This window comes from Eleutherodactylus coqui, chromosome 1 (assembly GCF_035609145.1).
Source record: "Eleutherodactylus coqui strain aEleCoq1 chromosome 1, aEleCoq1.hap1, whole genome shotgun sequence".
Classification (NCBI taxonomy): domain Eukaryota; kingdom Metazoa; phylum Chordata; class Amphibia; order Anura; family Eleutherodactylidae; genus Eleutherodactylus; species Eleutherodactylus coqui.
In genome coordinates this window covers 494049800-494071986 of record NC_089837.1, presented here as the reverse complement: position 1 = coordinate 494071986, position 22187 = coordinate 494049800, and the positions used below count along the sequence as shown (strand labels likewise).

Sequence of the window (22187 nt, the reverse complement as noted above, 5' to 3'; positions counted from 1 at the left end):
ACTTTCCCCAGGACAGAGCATTTCATTGTGTGAGAGATTGGGAAAGCTTGGTATGTTCACACATTCTCCACTGCGCCATCTAGTGGACAAACTGTGCAATTGCAACTCCTGTAATACTTGGGTCAATATTAGTCCTGTATGAAGAAGCCCTCTGGTGGATGTTTTTGAGAATGCAGCTCAACAGAACTAATGTAGACTGGACAGCGTATGAGGCCTTTACACACAGGCGTATGCGTATTACGCTGCATATTCAAGGGCCATAATGGTCTGATTCCCTGCGCGTTTCTGCTTGTCGGAAGTTTATTTATGTGTATTTTTAAAAACGCGCAAAATACCATTGATTTGGTGAATTCCAATGGGCTATTTTAACACGTAAGGGCGAAAACACACGGCCGTAGGTGCAACTCCGCTCACCGGTACAGAATGTAGTTGTGTCTGAATGAGGGATATTTCTTCACCTTCGCTAGCCGTTCTAACTCCAATCCAGAGCGCAGGAGTTTGAAAATAACCGCGGGAAGATAGCGGCCGCCCCCGATCTTTCCTGCACGGCCGAGAAAAGAGCAAGTGAAAACGAAACCACCAAGGTTTCACTTTGTCTCGATGTATGGCCGTATAAGGGGACAAATACACACCAAGGTGGGCCATGAGTATTAGGGCTCATGTCAACGGGCGTTTTTCACCGCGATGCTCGGCCACGTGGTACGCTGTGAATGGAGTCAATGACAGTAAATGGGCTTACATTGATCCATATACCTGTAGACACTGCGTGGCGGTACGCACGAGAAATAGATGGCTGCATTTCTCTGCGTGAGATACGTGGGCATGCGCGGTGCACTCGCTGCTCATACGCGGCCTCTGCCTGTTCTCTTCTGGTAGACCTGGTATGTACAAACACCAGTAAAACACAACAGGGAGACAGACAGCATTACACCGGTACGGCCGTGGGCATGAGGCGGAATAAATACATGCATGATACGCTGTGTATTTACGCTCGTGTGAAAGAGCCCTAGGGCCGGCTTACACTAACGGAGTTAGGTGTGCTAAATTTGTGTGCGCAATACGTAGAATACAGAACCCATTCATTTCCACTGGTTCATTCACGTTTCATATTTTGCGTTTCTGTCGCACAAAAAAAGAGAAGAGAACATGTTCTATCTTTCTGCAGATTTGCGCACCAAAGGTCCCCATAGAAGCCAATGGAGGGGTGCGCAAATAATGAGTGCACAAAACGCAAGAAAATGCATAACGCAGAATTCTATTGGAAAAAGAACACATCTGGACCTCATTAGACTAATTAGCCATAGCAGTCGGTGCGTCTTTGCCGCTCACAAATGAACACACCCTGCGGGCATAAAGTACAGTAGTGTGGGGTGAAGCATTGTTCAGGCCTTTTGCAGACGGGCAATTTTGAACGCGCAATTTGGTCGTGTAAAAAATATGCAACATAATGATATTTGTGAGCCTCTGCGCACCCCAGGCGCCATATCCTGCACTGAGCTGCGTGATTTTGCAGTGTTAACCGATATCACCGGAGACTAATTAGGTTGCCCAGGCGGTTCAGTCACACACCCGTGCCAATGTCAATGGGCCCGGCCGTATAGAAAAGTACAGTAGAATATGTAGATTCGTGAGTGGTAGCGCCCACTTCACAGCATTATTGTGTCACGCTATCACGCTCATCTGCAGGAGCAAAAATGCTACGCTAATGCGTGTGTAAATGCGCTCATGCCCGTGTGCAGCTGGCCTAAGGTGCATTCACGCGACTGTATGTGTATTTGCATGCCGAAATACACTGTTGCCCCTCGGCAGTCTTTTTACTGTATATTTACGCACGTAAAAAAGAATGCCCAAATTCGCATTGATTTTGCGTGTAAACTCTCAGTGAATACACGGGCTTGCTGCCTATTTCACACTTATTTACGCACGCCCATGGATGTCAGTGCATAATTCGTAATTTCGTAATGTAATACGCTGCACAAATACACTCGTACGAATGATGTGGATGCAGACAATAATGCTATGGGGGGGGGGGGGGGGCTGTTCATCAGTGAACGTTCTATCATCTGACAGCTCGCTCCTTGCAATATTTGGTGAGCGCATCTTAGCGGATCTCATGTGCAGGTCTTATGTTATGCAGGTTCGAAAACAGTAAGGGTGGAGTCCATGTTTCTGCAAGGTATGTCAGCCAAAGACATTCCCGGTGCCATGGGGCAAACATTCGTACTCCACAGCCACTTCAACACTGATGATCATTCCAAGAACTCCAGCAGTGGCCGTTCCAGAAACCGTTGACACCATCCATGACGCGATTCTGGAAGACCAGTAAAGTTTTGCTAAGACAATAGTTGAGACTCTGAACATCTCAAGACAGAGAGTTGGGTCCATAATTCACGATCCTCTGGATATGAGGAAAGGGTCTGCCAACTGGGTCCCGAAATGTTTGTCTACAGATCATAAGCATGCTGAGTGTAAGCCTCCCAAGGAACTCTGCAGTGTTCTCAGCAGCATGCTGATGGTTTCCTGTCTTGACTGGATGAGACTTGGATTATTACTTAAGAAGTCAAAATAGCAGTCGAAAGAATGGAGACAGCAATTCCCCATGTCCAAAGAAGCTTGGAGTGCAGAAGCCGTCAACCAGGGTGATGGCGTCTGTCTTCTGGAGTGTAGATGGGATAGTGCTTGTGGACGACCTACCAGAGGGGTCTACTATCACGGTTGGGTATTACACAACACTTATGGATAAACTGAAAAAAGCAATGAAGTCTACAAAGCATGGAAAGTTGACCCAAGGTGTCATGTTCTTGCACCATGCCTGGTTCCACACAGTGGCCATTACCCAGAGCAAGCTGGCTGACCGGGGCTTCAGGGTTCTGTGTCGTTCCTCCTTATTCTCCTCAGCTGGTATCTTCAGTCTAATATTTGCTTCCTAATTTGAAGAAACCTCTCAAGGAAACCAAATGTGCCTCCATTTCTGATGCAATTCCTGATGCCTGGTTTGCCGCCCAACCAAAGGATATTTTCTGGATGGGTTAAAGAAGTTGCAACATTGCAGTCAGAAGAGCATTGATCTCCTGGGGGACTATGTAGAATAACCAAGGACGTATCAGCACCCCCTCCTATAAACTATGTTATGGGGCTTAAAAGGTCAGGTCAGGGAGTACCGTTTTATACTCACCGGGCGCCTCATTCCAGCACTGTCCGTCCCCCCCCCCCCCCCCCCCCAAGTCCTTGTGCACCAGCAGCATGACCCTTCTCAGCCCGCTCTGTGTGCATGCTCTCCCATAGAGATGTATGGGAGAGTGAGTGTATAGGGCGGGCTGAGAAGAGTCACGCTGTTGGCACGACGGGATACAGTGCTGGAAAGAAGCACCCGCTGAGTATAAAACAGTGTTCCCCGGACTCACAATTCCCTGACCTTTAAGCCCCATAACATAGCTTACGAGGATTAGGGAAGCATTAGAGGCTATGGGCACCTCTGGGGGGGCAAATGTTTTTATTTTCACATAAATGCATATATTTTGGGCTGACGATCATTTTTGCAATGGAGTCCAATTTAAAATTTTGCACTCCTTGTCTTCTGCAGCTTCTAGATATCACTGTATATAAACCCTGTAGATGGAGCCTCAGTAGGAGATCTGTAAGTGTGATGGACTGATGCCTGTAGCACAATGTCCACCGGCAGGTTTGAATTGCGGAATCCACGCGACGATGTGCAATTCAAGGCGCCCATAGGGATGCATGGGTGTCCGCTGCTTAATGAAAGCATGCAGATTTGTTTTGTGGACCTTCTGGTCTGGAAAACAAATTGCAGCATTCTCCATTTTGCTGCAGAGCCCGCAAGGACGGCTTCCATTGAAGTCAATGAAAGCCATCCGACCCGCGGCCCGTCCACAATTCAGTTGCGGATGGACCAGGGATACTGCAGGAAAGCAGAAGTTAAAAAAAAGAAAAAAAAAAAAAAAGTACTGCGCATGCACATGGCGGCCCGGCCGGCGCACCTACACGCATCTGTAGTACAGAAGGAATAAGAGCCGCCTGTGAATGCAAAAGACCCGGACAGGTAAAAAAAAGTGTCCCTGGCCGCGGTAGGGTCGGATCTCACTGCTGGCTCCCGCAGGCAGGAGACTTTCTTTCTAGGTTCAGTCCGTATGTGCAGTATACGGTTCATAGGCCTTACCTGGGATAAAGCACCTTGGACACAATAGTAATGCACTTGTATTTTCTTTATTATGTATTAATCTTTGTTTATAGAAATATGTATTAAAATCTTAATAAAAAAACAAGATTTATGCATAAAACAAGATAAAGGCATTTCTAGCGTTATGTACAAAAAAACCGACATGTCCCCCCCCCATTTTAACTTGGCACATGCAGAACATCGGATGCAATGCTCATGCCATTTTCAGCTCTTGGCTAATCTTGTTAATGACCATACGGAATCTCCCCGCTCCTGTGGAGAACACCTTACAATCCCGGAGAAGCCCACCAATGAGAAGCACTGAACCACTGGGGTGCCAACTGGAGCACCATGGCCCCTTTTATTGTTTATCCAGGCATCTATAGGAGTGTGGCTGCTTCTTGTGAATGGACTGATCACTGATCGGTGGTGATCAGAGGTCGGACCCCCACCCACCATACATTAATGTTCTATCCTAAGAATAATCCATGGATTGAAAAGGGTTGAAAACCTCTGGAATCATCTGCCGATCAGTGATAAACTAGTGACAATGTGAGATGACTGTGCAGGACCGGTCTGCATGGGAGCCTGCAGGGTCATTAGATATCAGCATATGTGAAAACTAAGGATGAGCGAGTATACTCGCTAAGGCACTACTCGTTCGAGTAATGTGCCTTAGACGAGTATCTCCCCGCTCGTCCATAAAGATTCGGGTGCTGCTGCGGCTGACAGGTGAGTCGCGGCGGGGAGCAGGGGAGAGCGGGCGGGAGAGAGAGATCTCCCCTCCGTTCTTCCCCGCCCCACGGCGGCCCCCGAATCTTTAAGGACGAGCAGAGAGATACTCGGCTAAGGCACATTACTCGGACGAGTAGTGCCTTAGCAAGTATACTCGCTCATCCTTAGTGAAAACCACACAAAGTCAGAGTAATTGCATGGGGAGGGGTCCAGTTTCTTCTTGTGGAGACTGCCAAGTAGGAGCAAGGAGACTTACAAGGCCGTGCAACGCTCCTCTGGGAAAATTGGCTTCTAAATGGGAAAAGGTCAGACACTGACTCATAGGGTATCTACTTTCCAATAGGTGGCGCTGCAGAGGAATTGGACCAAATTCCCCCACCGTGTGGCCTTATAAGGGCACTTTCTCACTTACTATTACTAAACACTTAATATTCAGCCAATACTGAGGAATACTCCGCTGTCAAAAATAGGCACCAAAATCTTTAAATGCAAATCGTGACACAGAATTGCTGGAAGAATTAAGACATTTTCAAATCGGCATCAAAATCCTCTTGTTATCGCTCTCTCACAGGAGCCTTCTTTACCGCATACCACATGCGGAGGTTTTGCGCAGTAACTAACGTTACATTACTTTTAACAGTGCCTCGCGCACAAAAAAAAAAAGAACAGCGTGACACGCACTGTCTTAGCGTGTGTTATGAACGCATGTAAGCCAAGATAGTGTATAGGGATTTGTTGGCACGCAGCAGTATGCAATACATTGCGTCCTGCTGCATGCTCCCCGCACGGGACGGGAGGGGCATCATCTCTCCTTAAGGTGTGTGAGGAGACTTATAAGGCCATGTAAGCTCCTCTGGGAAATATGCAAATAAGGAAAATGGAACAATACCTCTGCAGCGCCACCTATTGGATGGCAGCATTCCTGCAAATCAATGTCCGACCTTTTATACAGGTCTTTAGGACAATGATTGGGACTGAGATACACCCGTGTCAGAGAGCCTTGGACATGCAGATTTTGGTGTGGATTTTTACACATGGCGGAATATTCCGGTATGTGTGAAAATACCTCAAGTCTCCTCACACCTACCTGTCAGTCTAAGGAGAAGCTGTACCCCTCCTGACCGACATCACAGGGCTCTCACCCAGCCAGTCAGAAGCCTACTGCACACCGATGGGGGGCAAAGACTTCCAAGCAGCCTGTAAGCACATGGTTTATCTTTTCCTACTGAAGAAGGCTTTGGTTTTGGCTTATATTCCCAGTCCTGTTAGAAGGTCAGACATTGACTTATAGGGAAGCTATATTCCAATAGGTGGCGCTGCAGAAGCGTTGAACCGTTTCCTGCTTACATACCGTGAGTAATTTCTTAATGAACTTTTCGTGGAACTTTTAGACATAGTGATCGATTACTTACCAGATCCAAGCTGCTGTATTGGGAATGGTCTATCCTACCTGTAAGACACTGACCGAGCGTGTACAGATGGAAACAAGAGAACAAGCACTAATGGCAGAACGGAAGCTTAGGCAATGGCAAGTGTTAATTTCATATAAAAAGGATTGGAGCAAAGCAGACTTGGCGCATCTAAGGGGGTCGGGTGTACTTCTACTGCTGATTCCGAAAATCCCATTCATTTCATTCTGGGAGGGGGGGGGGCTCTAGTATTTGAGATATTCCTACGAAAATGCAGTTTCAACGACATCTCAGTGAAGAAACTCTCGTTATATTCGTGTTCTCGGCTTCATGGGTTTTATCTTTGTACCTTCAGCTTACATGTACAATACAATATGTGTACATTTCTGTGTCTTGATAAGCAGACCTGATGGAGAAAAACTAATGTCATTATCAGAATCTATGACTCCAAAATAGTTCTAACATCTCAGTCACCACAAATCGTGTTCCCCAGTGTTATTTTTGACATCTTCATAGGTCTCATATCCACATGCGGATTTCCTTAGTGTGAGACCTGCGGAAACAATTTGCAGGAGATTGCGGATGTAATGGTACATCTGCGCGGAAAAAAAATCTGCATCCCCCACCTCTCTAATTGATTCTAACATTCAAATTCACAATGCATTCCACCAATCAAATCCGCCCGGACATTGGACCTTCCTGGAACCAACTACTGGGTGGTTCCGATTTATTTGTCGATGATTTATCAGTTCCTCTAGAAATAATTCTCCATTGTCTTCTGCGTTTTTGCTTATTTTGTTTGTTTTTTGTTTATGGTTTGGGGTTCATTTAGGCTGTTGCTCCTTTTTGCCCTCCTTTTTTCCTTACAGGCCTTCTGCCCACGGACAGAATGGAATATGCCCGCAGTTTTACGCCACGGGAACCCCGCAGGGATAACCCCTGCTTGCGATTGAGGAAAGACGCGCTTTTTACCACGTTTTTCCGCGGTCTCCATTAATGCTTTCTGCAGTAAAATACAACATGCTGTGATTTTTTTTCTGCAGCATAAATCCGCAGCAGAATCCCGCATGTAAGGACTGAGCCATTAGGTTCAATAGAACCCAACAGCTGCGTTATTCTGCCACGGCGTAAATCCGGCCGTGGGCATTAGCCCTTAATAAAAGTAGGATCCTCAGTGATATTTAAAAGTACCTTAAGAACAATATTACAGATTAAAAGAATTACTAAACCTTAAAACCTAAAGAGTTACCCGAATTCTACAAATGGATCCATGTTTTTTTTCGCTTTTCTCAAAAATACCGCCACTGTGATCCGTAGGCTGTGTCTTGCATTACAACACAGACCCATTCACTTCAATAGGGATACAATACATTATCGTGCGCCCCCAGGGATGAGAGTGGAATACTTTCTGGGGCAAAAAAAAATACCCTTTTTTTCAAACCTTGGACCCTGGTCCAACCCTAGACCCTTGGACCCTATAAATATACATCCGTGGGCTAATACTTCCACAACAAGCGAGCAGTAAGACGTCTTCAACTGTAACGGTGCCGATTGGGAAGGAAGCACCGCGATTCCTGAAGCATAAGTTATGACTGATTCAAACATACGCTGGCCTATACAACGCGCGTCCATTAGTGTTCTCTGTCAGTAGCAGCTGGAGGCGGTCGCATTTACAGGATTCTCAAGATTTATCATTTAACTTAATAGCGAGTCCATCTTTTCCTCCTGGAAGTAATCGGCTTCATGCAAGTAACCTTCAAGAAACAAAACTTCCTAGAAGAAAATACAAAGAAATCCGATGAGCAGAAATTGTAAAGATCGCAGATGAAAAATTGAGTAACTGTAAAAAAAAAAAAAAAAATTATATTTATATATCTGAAAAACACGGCTTTGTGTTAGGGATATTTTATTGTTTAAAAAAGGGTTTCAAAGCTCAAAAAACTGTTTAATATGACTGCAAAAAATAAAACAAAAAGTGTATATATATATTTTTTTTAATTATTATTATGTGTGTGAATATATACAGGTTTATTACAAAGGGTCTTACCGATGTGAAATCCCATAACTCACATTTAATGACCCTCAGGTACAGAGATTTGATATCAATGTTACAAGTTTCCCCCTCAGAGGTGATCAGTGTGAGCCCCTTTGTCACCGACCCACAAGGAGCCGGCGGTTAAGTTCCTGTCCTACACTTTGTAGCGTATCATGATTGACCGCATTCTTTCATGCCATGTGGGATCGTGTGATAATATATGTGGCATGTCCTATCTTGCTGTGTATTATTCACCGTAGAAGCCCATTGAAATCAATGGACGCGCATAAATGCATACAAAATATGCAAGAAAGCTGTGTATACGCACAAAATCAATGCAATTTGGTGCTATCTTTTTACGTACGTAAATACACTGCACATCTACGAGAGTAAAAAAACTGCTGATAGGCAGAAAAGCGTAAGGCGAAAGTATATTTCGACCTGTTAATATGCTGCGTAATTACAGACAGAAGTATTGTGTGATTGTTCCCAGCAGGAGAAACCAAGTAATCTTGTAGATATGATAGCTTTTAATGGCTAACAAAAATACATGATGTTAATGCAAGCTTTCAGGTCTTCCATCAACAACCCTTCACTCAGTCTGATGAAGGGTCGATAGAAGACCTGAAAGCTTGCTGTAACATCATGTATTTTTATTAGCCATTAAAGCTATCATATCTACAAGATGACTTGGTTTCTCTTACCAAGAACAAGCTTTGCTCTACCGGCTAACACCATACCAACCCCCCTTGTTTTGTTTTAGACAGAAGGATTATACGGTTGTGTAAATTCCCGGCAAGTCGTGTAATTGGGTTTGTTTGTAACTCTGTTCAAAACTATCTTTGCACTTTAACTGTGGTTTCAAACTTCCAGTAGCACTTTAGGATAAATCTCCCTTGTTCAAAGCTCAGTCCGGCTAACCCGACCATTTCTAACTGGTTAGGTCAAAAAGAGTGAAAAATAAAGAAGCACGCCGCTGACATTTTTAGATTCATTATGCAACCAGGCCCCTAATATATGTAAACCAGCTAGTGTTACCTTGTTAAATCATCCTTTTTAGATGGGTCATGTGATCTCATGGTGACCCCCCTGGGAACTTCTAACTTTTATGTTCATTACAGCTGATGATTGGAGGCTACTATGAGTTATAATGAAAATGGCGATAGTTCTGCCTCCTGTATACATACTTATGCTCTGTAGCTTATGTAGGTGAATGTAGAGGTTAATGATAGTTACACTGTCCACCCAGCAGGCAGAAATGGTATCAGCACAGCATCAGCTAGTGGCTTTGGATCATGGGATTGATGTGAATGTGAAACTAATATCAGGATGGTGCCTGATAAGCACCAAACAGGAGGTTTAACGGCAGGGAAGACAGTATTCTGCCATGGTAGGTCCCTGTGTCTGCCAGAACCGTTTCCGGCTGAAAGATATTTGGTCTCACGGCATCAGTTACGTGTACGGCCTTTAACACTCGACCATAGGTGCCTTTGTTTGCAGTGGTGTCAAGAAGAACAAAACTGGACTGCTATGGAGTGGAACCAAGTTGAGTGACACGCACACACTGTAACAGCAGGAAAGGCGTAGATTGTGGACACTGTGTAAACAGATCTGTCAGCCTGTGACTGCATGGGAGCAGCCTGTAAAGGCAGACCCTCACCCATATTCTAGTAACTACAGAAGCTCAACAGTTGACAACAGGCAGTGGATTGCAGAGGAGACCCCTAATGGCAGCCAGTTTAAACTTTATTTAGTGATAAAACAAAATGTTTAATGAAAGTATATTACAAGATTGATAAGATACATACATAACCATAGGTTGCATGAAACATTAGTGCCTCTTGAATGTATAAAGAGGCATGCACCTCTTCATACACTGCGCCTGCAGGGATCACACTAAAGCTGTCAGAGCCTTAATAAACTCCCCTAAAGTATTGTGAAGAGAAGTAATGTAGAAGATATTTAAAAGGGTTGATCGAATTAAAGACACTCCTATCACAGGGTCCCGCATGCCTTAAAATAACAAATCAGAAGCCAATGACCGTTATTGTGGCTGAGCGCAGCCATTGGCTGCTGCAGCAGGTTTTTGGGAGGTCTCAGCAGCCAGTAAACAAAGACAGTGGAGACTGAGCTCGTGGCGGGGGACGAGCGGGGAGAACGGCCGATTTATTATTTTAGAAAATGTGCTTTAGAATGCGCCTCACTAGCAATTTCAGGTACTTTTGTAGTTTAAAAAAAGAAAAATAGAGAAAGAGTGGACTTACCCGGTGCTAGAAGGGTGAAACCAGACCGTGATTGAAAACACGGTGAAAGGATTTCCCTGGACGCCGCTCCAAAAGAACAGACGGAGAAGCAAGAAACCTGCTGAAGGCAAACGTGGACAACAGGTGCAGAGGGGTTATTTCCTCGCCATCGGATTAACCCTTCTAGCACCGGGTAAGTCCACTCTTTCTCTATTTTTCTTTTTTTAAACTACAAAAGTACCTGAAATTGCTAGTGAGGCGCATTCTAAAGCACATTTTCTATTTCTTTTACGGTCTTACATCAATTGGAAGCACCGGTTTAATTCATTTTAAAGAAATGCCGACTCCAGCACAATTACAGATTCTCAAAAAGGAATGGGAAAGCATTCCAGATCGTATCTGCAGTGCGATAAAGAAACAAATAAATATCTTTAAGGATCTCAAGCTCTTGGAAATATCGGGATCACTAAAAGATATTTGGCCGGAAAATAACAAATTTGATGCATCGCTAGATGCAGAAACACTGAAGAAAAATCCAAAACGTCTACTTAATGACCTATGGAGACACACCATCGACTGGATATTGTTAAAAATTTATGCCACTAACAATTTAACCCCTAGAGGATTAAGAATACCACACAGATCAGCATTTCCCCAAGATGAAACATTTACTGGTGAATGGCAATCTATGCTACAAACGTTCACAGCCGTAATGCTTGATAAATTAAAGGACAAAAGAAGAATTCTGATATTACAAAATTTATATAACATTTTAAACATAGATAATACACTAGAAAACAATAAAGAAGAAAAAATAATAGATACAAATTATATAGAAATTCCCATAATATTTAGAAAAATGACAAAATTAAAAAGAGATTATACTGATTTTAAACAAAATATTTACTTTCCACACCAATATAAACGAAAAACACAGATTGCAAGGGAAGAAACACAAAAAGAAGATAATACAGAATCAATTGATAAAGAAATAACCGAAGGATCAATCAATATAGAAACAACAAATGGCAATAAAATAAAATCAAACAAGATTGATAATAAAAAAACTAATAAAAATAAAAATCATCATATAGAAAAAAATAGAGAAAAAATGAGTAATAATATGGAGGATTATTGGAATGGAAAAGGAATTACTTTCAGAAGGAACATTGCAATACAAAAAATGGACAATGATACAGAGAAGAAAAAGATGGATAATAGTAAAAAACAGATAGATATTAGTAATACAAATAACACAGAAAACTACATAGTTCCGTCACAATTACCACCACTAATACAACCTAACACAGACGGAGAACAAATAGAAAATTTTTTTAAAAACCTCCCAATTATAAATTCACCACCAGATTTTGATAAAATAAATAAACAACTAGAAGAAGTGGAAGGAATAAGACCCACAACTACCAATGACGATGAAAAGGAAAAAGAAAAGGAAAAAGAGGAAAATAAAAGAAAAAATCAAGAACATTCATCTAAATCTGAAATAAAAATTGATTATAAGAAAACAGAACATTTTTTAGGGGCACGCCCAAAAATTTTTTCCCCAAAAGAACCACCAGCAAACACGATTCCAATAAAGAAAAAAACGATAAACAAAACAACATTTACTCCACCAATCACCAGATCAAAAATTCAACATTACTTTCAAACTCCGTCACCAAAATTGCAAATAAAAAAGAAAAAACTAGAAGAAAAAGAGGCAAAAGAGGTGGAAAAAAGAACAACACCAACAATAAAGAAAAAATCCCATGCGAAAATTTGAATGAAGAAATTAACAACACAGAAGCAACAGAAAAAGGGATTTTTAATATTTCAAAGAAAAAACTGACAAGGGGGGAGGTACAATTATTAAACAAAGGACTATCGTTTAGCCCATCTGTTCGTTCATCACAATTTGATTTGTTTATTGATCTAAATGAATATATAAAAAAACTGACAAGAAGTAGATATTTTTTAATGAATGAAAAATTAATCCCCACAAATAATGAAACGGAGTTTCACATAGATATGCCCATAACCACGGAGCTCAAAAATAAAAGCAATTTTTTCCCATTAGAAGCTAAAGGATCAAACATAGAATCATTCTTTAATAATGTAGCAAGAGAATTTAAAAACTTACATAAAAATAACAAATGGTACAAAGATAATTTATCAAAAAAAGAAAGAGAGGTCCTTAAAAAACTAACAGAAAACAAAGAATTAGTAATAAAAAGAGCCGATAAAGGGGGGGGAATTGTTATAATGGACACAGACAGATACATACAAATAGGGAATGAACTAGTTAATGATGAAAATAACTATAAAAAAGTAATCAATGACCCTACATCAACTATTCATAAAGAATTAAAAACAATGGTTATGGAAGCAGAAGCAAAAAACGCAATTAGTAAAATGGAAGCAAAATACATAACAAGCATAGAACCAGAAATCCCATTTCTGTACCATATACCAAAAATTCATAAAAATACACAAAATCCCCCTAGTAGACCAATAATATCAGGAATAAACTCAGTCACAAGCCGTTTAGCGGAATATATAGATAACATCTTACAGAAATATGTCATAAGTCTTCCAACATACATAAAAGACTCTAGCCAAATATTAGACATCATACAAAAAATAGAATGGAAAGAAGAATACATGTGGTGTACCCTGGATGTTGAATCTTTATACACCAGTATACCACATGAACTAGGGGTAGAAGCAATCGCGTGGTTCATTGACAATGACCCACTCATGCCACAATTTCAAAAAAAGTACATATTAAAATTTATTACTTTTGCATTAAAAAATAATTATTTTTCTTTTTTAAAAAATTTTTATTTTCAGATAACCGGAACGGCGATGGGGAGCAAATTTGCTCCGACTTTCGCTAACTTATACATGGGACAATTTGAGGTCGAAAAATTCAAAAACAAAAATATAATTTATCATGGTCGCTACATAGACGACATATTATTAATATGGAAAGGTTCAAAACTAGAACTAGAAAATTTCATAATAAATATCAATAAAAACGAAAAAAACCTAAAATTCACGTCCACAATTGATAAGAAAGAAATCATTTTTCTAGATTTAGTTTTATACATCAAAGATAATATCATTAATACAAAAACTCATTTTAAAAAAGTAAATAAAAATAGCTATCTTCAATACAACAGCTGTCACCACAAAAAATGGAAAAATAACATACCATACAGCCAATTACGACGAATACACAGAAATTGTAGTGAAAAAAACATCTTTGAAGACCAAGCAAAAAACATAATTCACCGATTTGAAAACAAAAATTATCCAAAACAGTTATTAAAAGACGCATATCAAAAAACCATAAAAAGTGAGAAACCAATAGAAAAAATAGACAAAAAACAAAACACCTATAGTAACAATGTATTTATCACGAAATTTAGCACAGACCATAACAAAATTAAAAATATCATACAAAAAAACTGGTCTTTTCTAAAAAATGACCCTTATTTAGGAAAAACATTAGAAAAAAATCCTAGAATCATCTTCAGAAAAAATAAAACGATCGGTAATAGTTTAGCCCCATCAAATCCCCTAAACAATAAAAAAGAAAAGAACTATTTTTTCAAAGAAGAAAATAAAATAAAAACAGGAGGTTTCAAATGTAACAATATGAAGTGCAAATGTTGCACACATATGTGTCACAAACAAAACTTTATACAAAAAGGCGAAGAAAAAATAAAAATAAAAGAAAAAATGACATGTAAAAGTAAAAACATCATTTACCTATTAGAATGCCCTTGCGGCTTGCGATATATCGGGAGAACAAGTAACAGCTTAAATATTAGGATCAACCAACACCGGTATAATATTAAAAGGGGATATGAAAAACATAGCATATCAAAACATTTCAAAGAAAAACACAATAAAAATAGTGCAAAATTAAGACTAATACCTTTAGAAACGATAAAACAAAATTCTATAATGAGACTACGAAGAAAAGAAATGTATTGGATTTATCGCCTAAATACCCTAATGCCAGAAGGTCTAAACGAAGTATTAGAGAAATTTTAAGATAAAAGCCTTCATTTTTAAACAAATATCATTTTTAAACAAATAAAATTTTTTTAAAAAACTAAACAAAAACATATGTCAAAAAATAAAAATTACAGGCAGAATAAACAGATAATAACCCTATATAACAGTCTCAATGAGACAGTTTTAGAATTAAACCTGATGTATGAAAAGAAACAAACTGTAACAATAAAGTTCAAAGGAGAAAAAAACCATGGAATGCATATCATTCCATTGAGAGCTCCGTGGTCAGACAGGTGACAAATAAATCACCTTAATTGAAAAATCACGCCCCTAGTTAATTGGAAAGTGAGCCTCAGACCCATGTTATCCCTCATTATATAAGGCAGCACACACCATGTTGTATGTATAAACTTGATAAAGACACAATTATGTGTTGAAACGCGTTGTTTTAAATAAAAAAAAGATTGGTTTCTTCAAAGGCGCGGGATATTTTTCGTTTTTTAAACTCGATTTATTATTTTAACGCATGGGGGACCTGAGGACGGGTTTCCTTAACTCTGCATAACCTGACTCACCCCTACCACGATTAGCACGCCTGTACGTACCATACTACACAATGCAGGAATATGTTTATCTCCAATTGAAGCCACTTACCTGTCCCAGAAAGCCCTTCTCTTCCATCTCCAACAAAGCGGATTCCACGGTTTCATTTGCAGACTCTTCCTTATTTTCATTAATAAAGGGTATGCAGCGCTGGTACATGAAATACTTGTAATGTCTAAGCAGGTGATAAGCTTCAGTGCGTCGGGCACAGACACCGCCAATCACCAACCTCTACAGGGAGAAGGAAAAAAATCACATTTACAAATGCAATAAAAAATAACTTGTGATGAAAAACAGTTGACTTCCATCTTGTAGCCATCTACTGTGGTAAAGTACTGTACACGGGGCTGTGGTCAGGCCACCCACATTTCAATCAACCACTCAATCAACGGGATAAAATATGAGAACAATGTAGCTGTGTGTAGAGCTCAGACCACTTGCTGTGCTGCAAACAGCTCCCGGAGGCCCTTTTACATGCAAATGAAGCTAATAAAGTGTTAATGGACATTAGTGTCCATTAACACTTTATGCAAAACAATCGCTAAGACTGTCAATCTTTCAATCGTTTGAAAGATTGTTTTTGCGTGTAAATGGGCCATTAGACAGGTTTTATAAATGAGGCCTTATCTCTCATATTGAAGTTTTCGCTCACTACATAGAACTGTAGTTGCATGCAGTAAAATGGCAACTTAGTGTGATAGTGTTGGTGAAATGGATAGGATGCGTAGCCATTTTCCTTCCTTTAGCCATCTTTTATGCCTTTTTTTATTATATTCATTTGTCTTCTTTCTCCAGGATTTATGGACATTAAATAGTTACTTAACCCCTTGAGTGGCACGCCCGGAAATTTTCTGGGACGAGCTCCACTGCTCATAGCGACATAGCCTGGAAGATTTCCGGGCTATGTATCACTATGGGAGCTGCAGAGCACAATGCCACAAGCTGTGACAGTGTGCTCTGCCTGCACTGTCCCACAGAGAAAAAAGCAAGGGCTTTGAAAAACCAGCAGAAGATATTGCCGATCTGCCGGCAATCTCCTGCTTTGTTTACAGGTTGCCATAGAGACCATCGGCTTGTCAGAAGCAAGCCGATGGTCTCTGTGGCAGGGAGAGCTTGGTGCTTGGCTGTGAGAGGACAGCTAGGTACCTGCTCTTACAGCAGAGATCAGAGAAAACCTCCGATCTCTGCTGTGTTAACCCTTTACATGCTGCAGTCTATGTGACTGCAGCATGTAAAGGGCTGTCACCATCAGACCCCCGGAATGTGATCAGGGGGTCCTGATGGGTCCCTGTGGAAGTCCCCTAAAGGGACAAAAAAAAATTTTTTTTTTAAAAAGGGAAAAAATTATAAAAAACATAAAAACACTTGTCTCCCTTTACTTTGTAAAAAATCAAAAATACAATCACACATGTGGTATCCATGCGTCGTAATGACCCAGAGAAGGAAGTTAATACATTATTTAACCCCTTAATGACATGGCCCCTTTTTTTCTTTTTTCCCCATTTCTTTTTTTCCTCCCCCGTTTAAAAAAATCACAACTTGTCCCGCAAAAAACAAGCCCTCACATGGCCATGTCAATGGAAAAATGAAAAAGTTATGGCTCTTGAGACGCAACTGCAAAATTAGTTGAAATTCAATGATTAGACCATTTTAAAAAACCTGCCCTGGTGGGCACGACAGGGTGGTAGGAAACCCGCCACTCAAGGGGTTAATAAGACTTGAGTGACTCACTAAGGATTTTGCTCCAGAAGATAGCTATATGGCATTTAGACTGGCCAGCGGGTCAAACTGACATGTTCCTAGCTGTTCACATATGTTCCCAAACATTCTATGTAAACGATTTATTGTCTTTAACCCCTTCCCTACCCATGACATAAGAGTACGTCATGGCAGGGTGGTACTTCCCACAAAATGACGTACTCTTACGTCATAGGTATAGCACGAGATCATAAGAGATCTCGCGCTATCCCGCAGTGGGAACCGGCTGTCAGTCATTGCCGGCCCCCCGCTGTTAGCCCCTTCCCTGCCGCAATCTATGTAGATCGCGGTATGGGAAGGGTTCACAGAGGGAGTGCACTCCCTCTGTGAAGTTGGTGGGCTCTCGCGATATAATCGTAGAAAGCCCAGCCTGTTGCCATGGCAACAGGATGCCAGATACCTGCGTCCTGTGTTGCCAGTGCCTGGGATCGTTGTATAAGCGATAAGACATGGCAGGACAGAAGTCCTGCCATGCCTTATCACAGCGATCATCATTGCTGTGCTGTAAGTCCCCCAGAGGGACACAAATAGTGTAAAAAAAAAATGTACTAAAAGAATGTAAAAAAAAAAAAAAAAAAAAAAAAATCTAAAAAAACCCCCTTTTTTGTGCTTTTTCTCATATTAGCGTAAAAAAAAATTGAAATCGCACATATTTGGTATCGACGCGTCCATAACGACGTGTACAAGTTGAACATGCTTTTTATTCTGTACAGCAAAAAGCGTAAAAAACCCGCTAATTTTTAGCATTTTGCCTCCCAAAAAATGCAATAAAAGTGATTAAAAAAGCCGTATATTCTGCAAAATGGTACCAATATAGACTACAGATCATCTTGCAAAAAATAAGCCCTCACAGAGCTCCTTACATAGAAAAAGAAAAAAGTTAAAGGACTGTGTATGCAGCGATTTAGAAAAAAAAAAAAGATTTCCAAAAAAGGGTTTTTATTGCAGAAAAGTGGAAAAACCTAAAAAAAAGAATTAATCCTAATAATAAAAGAATTAATCATAGCCTTATATAAGAATTTTGGTATAGTTGTAACTGTACCGACCCGCAGAAAAAATGTATTGTGTCATTTATGCTGCATGATTAACTCCTTAATGACGCGGCCCTTTTTTTCCCCCATTTTCGTTTTTTCCTCCCCCCCTTTAAAATCGTAGCTCCTTTATTTATCCATCAACGCCGCTGTATGAGGGCTTGTTTTTTGCGGGGCGAGTTGTATTTTTCAATGGTGCTATTTAATGTACCATATAATGTACTGAAAAACTTTGCTGGACGTCCCGTATTTTCTGTTAGTACTAATTCGGAATACTATGACTTTTTGATCGCTTTCTATTGCGTTTTTTCTGGGAAGACAGGGTGACTGAAAAAGTGCATTTCTGTCTTTTTTTTTTTTCGGACGACGTTCACCGTCCGGGGTAAATAATGTGCTACTTTTGATAGATCGGACTTTTACGGACTCTCCCCCGCACGCCGCCGGCAGCCGAACTTTTTCTTCCGAGCGGGCAGGTACTCGCTAAGGGCAATGCTCGATCGAGTAATTGCCCTTAGCGAGTATGCTCGCTCATCTCTAGTAGATATGGTTTGTGCTACCAAAGTGGCATGTGTAGAGGGTTATAATCAGGGTCAGCGGGGGACTGCGTCTCAACCAGTATCCTGCCTGTAGTCTAGGCGACTTGAGCTACCTACGTCCGAACGGACATGGCTGATAGAACTAGAAGTCCACCCGAGAGGGAGCGGACTCACAGTGGATCACCATGTCATAGAGCTGACCAGAAGGGCGCTCCATAGATCTATCTATAGCCCCCCAGCTCGCTGTCGGAGTTGGGACCCTGAATCACTCTATACGTAAACAGGACTGGACTGTGGCGAGAGCGCACATAGTATGCGGTCGTGGTCGGCTCCAGCCTGTAATCGGAAATCGCACTAAGGCCGCTTGCCGTTGGGTAAGGTCCGGTGCGCGAGCCGACCCGCTGCAGCGTGAAGATGAGGCGCGATGTGTTCGCAGAATTCCTGTGAATAGTACGCTTTCCATCTGGAAGGAACCACAGGTCTCAGCAAGGCCGGAGAAAGGCCAACAGGCAGTTCAACAAAATTGTTCATGGGACAAGACTTATTCTGGGTGGATGTAAATCTCGTATGTAGTGAGCGCACGTAGTACGTGGCTCTGGCTGCTCCTGTCCGCCTGTCATCCTGGATTGTGACACTGCGTGGGCTGCCTGCAGGGAACTGCAGGAGGGGCAACAACAGGGCACCTAGCGGTTAGGCTAGGCTCAACCTGGTCCGGCATAAATAGCGATGCATGCAGGGCATTTCTGTGCAAAGTACTCTTTCCGGTAAGAAATGTACCACAGGTCCCATCAAGGATAGAGTACAGATGACCGTCAGCTTGAGTATCATTGCCCGTAATCCGAGATATCCTCTGCTGGATGTAATCTCGTTGTACGGAAAGAGCGCACTTGGTACGCGGCTCTGGCCGGCCCCATCCACGTGTCATCCTGCGCTAGGCTGCCTGCAGAGAACAGCAGGAGGGGCAACAGGGGGACTACCGATAGGGAGGGCTCAACCCAATCCGGAGCAGACGAGGAGTGAGGAGTCCAGAGAATTCCCTGTATATGAGCTCCTTCTGTAAGGAAGGTACCAAGACTGGAGTAATAGTGACAAGCAGTTTGAACACGGTTGTCCGTAAGACAAGATATCCTCTGCTGGATGTAATCTCATACTGCAGCGAGAGCGCACTTAGTATGTGGCTCTGGCCGCCCCGTCCGCGTGTCATCCTGGACTCCGACATTGCGGTACGGCTGGCTGCAGGAACTGCAGGAGGGGCAACTGGGGAGCCAGACGATAGGGGGGGGGATCAACCCGGACCGAAGTAGAAATGAGGGGCTATCGAGTCTGCAGAATCCCTGTGCACAGTACTCTTTCCGGTGTGGAAGGTACCACAGGTACCACAAACCAGAGTAATGCTGACAGGAGTTCGCACACTGTACCACAGGTGTCCGCAAGCAGGGGGAGTCTGGGTTGGGAGGTACAGCTGCGTATGGAGTGGTCGGCAGGTCACCATAGCTATGAACAACCGCCGCATGCCGACGAAAAAAATGGGCCGCACAGTTGCAATATACACCAGCTATGGCGGCCATACAAGTTATATGGTGGTGATGTCCAGTGGCGAGTTGCACCAAAGAAGAAACGCCCGGTGGGCCTGCACTCCAAGCCAACCGGCAGCAAAAACGTTGTGTCCTACAACTGCCTTGCGGCGACGTACGCAGGACGCGTGCCCCTGACTGCACTGCTGAGGAAGACGCCGGCCGCACAATGTCTAAAAACAGCGGCAGCACAGCAGTTATGACATAGCCGTCCGCTGGCCAATCAATGGTCGCACAGCAGTAAGATCCAGTCCATGCAGCAAGAGGTGCTGCATCTCCCGATATATGCCCAGCTAAATTCGGTGGCTGTGAGCAGACCAGTCACATGGCTGCGCGGCGCCGACTCAACAGCTGCGCGGTGCCACCTACCTGTGGCAAGGGAAAGCAGTGCACCGGGGGGCGGTTGGAGGTAAAGGCGCGCACAAAACCACATGATCGCATGGTGTCAAAACCAAAATGTCCGCGTGGCCATACAGTGCCACCATATGGCCGCTTGTCTCCCACTGAGCTACTGCTCAGCATAAATAGTGAATGCACGGCAGCAAGCCGCCAAGCCTACGATGCTGCGGCGTTGCTGCAGAGACAGGCGTGTGGCTGCACTCGTGGCCATTACTCCTGAGTTGCATGGCGGCTACCATGGCTCGGGCGGCACACTCACAAAATGTGGGTGGTATAATGCAGCTGCAGGCGGCGCAAGAGTACAAGCTGCGGGCGCCAGAAAATACAAGCTACAGAACAACACACAATGCACCCACACGGTGAACATCCCGTTACCGTCAGCACGGCGGCGGTCCAACTAAATAAAACCACATACTTACCTCTTGACCGAGGTAGGGTGGCTTCCCGGCTCCAGCAGAGCTTCTTTCCACCATCGCCTGCCTTTAGAAAGGGAGGGGCTGCCGGACCATGAGAAAGGGGGGGCTCTATGGCTGGCGGGTCACATCCAGGTTAGCGCCTGCATGTGCCTCCTTGTCGTCTGAGAACCAGGCAGACAACAGAAGATTAGCTCAATTCTGGTCGCCCTCCTCGGCGGGTTAACAGGGGAAGTCCTGCCTCCCGTTATTCTCTGGTCTTCCAGAAAAAAGTTGAAATGAAAAAGAATAGTCTCTGTAGGAGAGACCGTCTGCCTCCTACGACACTAAGCTAAAAACTGAGCTAGCATGAGGGTATAGCTAGTGGGAGGAGTTCACACTTTAATGCTTAGTGTCGCCTCCTAGTGGCAGAAGCTATAGGTCTTTGCAGTGTCCCCCAGTGATACAAACGAGAAATAATGCATTACTTTGATAGATCGGACTTTTACGGACGCAGAGATACGAAATATGTACTTTTAATTTATTAAAAAGAGTATCGCTGGTCACAAAGGGGTTAAATGAAGAAAATGGTTTGTAACTTGAAGGTGGGACGTGCTGCTATTCAAGGTTACCAGTGGAATCAGCAGGGTTTAATGTTACAGAAACATATCAATTAATTTCTGCTGTGAACATTTATTATTATTTTTTTTAATTTGTTGCACAGGGTCATCATTTTAAAAAAAAATCGTTGGATTGGGCGAATTTTGACAATCGTCCAACGATTAGATGCTGAACAATTAGTTCACTTCGCTTTCGATGTTCTTTTCATACTGGCATAAAAAGAATTGTTGCCTTTCACAGCCATGAACTTTCACATGAGGCAGCGAGCGGCTGTCATCGCTTGTGCAGCCGCTTTATACAGGCAGGTGGATCGTTCACAAGTGCGCCCGCATATTCTTCAGTCCTTTACATTCCCTGCACCATTGAATGTGGACGACTAAAAGTTTGCTATTTACAGGCAACAACGTGCGAACGAGCGAGGGGATTATTTTTGAACGGTAATCGTAAAAGGGCCCTTAGCACCCCTGGCTTGTGGCTGGTATTGCAGATTTATGCACAGTTTTTCAGAATATCGAATTTGCGACCCCTTTACTTTTCTTATTTACAACCTAAACAATGGTTGTGCCAAATTTCACGTTTGTGCGGTTCAGATGTGTTATTAGTTACATTACATAGGGGGGGGGGGGGGGTGTCACTTATTTTTGCACT

At 42.6% G+C, this 22187-nt stretch overlaps 1 protein-coding gene across 2 annotated transcripts in view; it reads right to left on the bottom strand.

The window, feature by feature from the left end:
* Positions 1-4208: 4208 nt before the first annotated feature.
* CCDC82 (coiled-coil domain containing 82) overlaps positions 4209-22187 on the bottom strand; it is a 30358-nt gene continuing 12379 nt past the window's right edge. For both annotated transcript variants that reach the window (XM_066586602.1, XM_066586609.1), the window contains exons 7-8: positions 15280-15459; positions 4209-8094 (exon numbers count right to left, since the gene is read on the bottom strand). In XM_066586602.1, the coding sequence (XP_066442699.1) occupies positions 8017-8094; positions 15280-15459 (258 nt within the window). In that variant the 3' untranslated portion in view covers positions 4209-8016. The remainder of the gene's footprint in view (positions 8095-15279; positions 15460-22187) is intronic.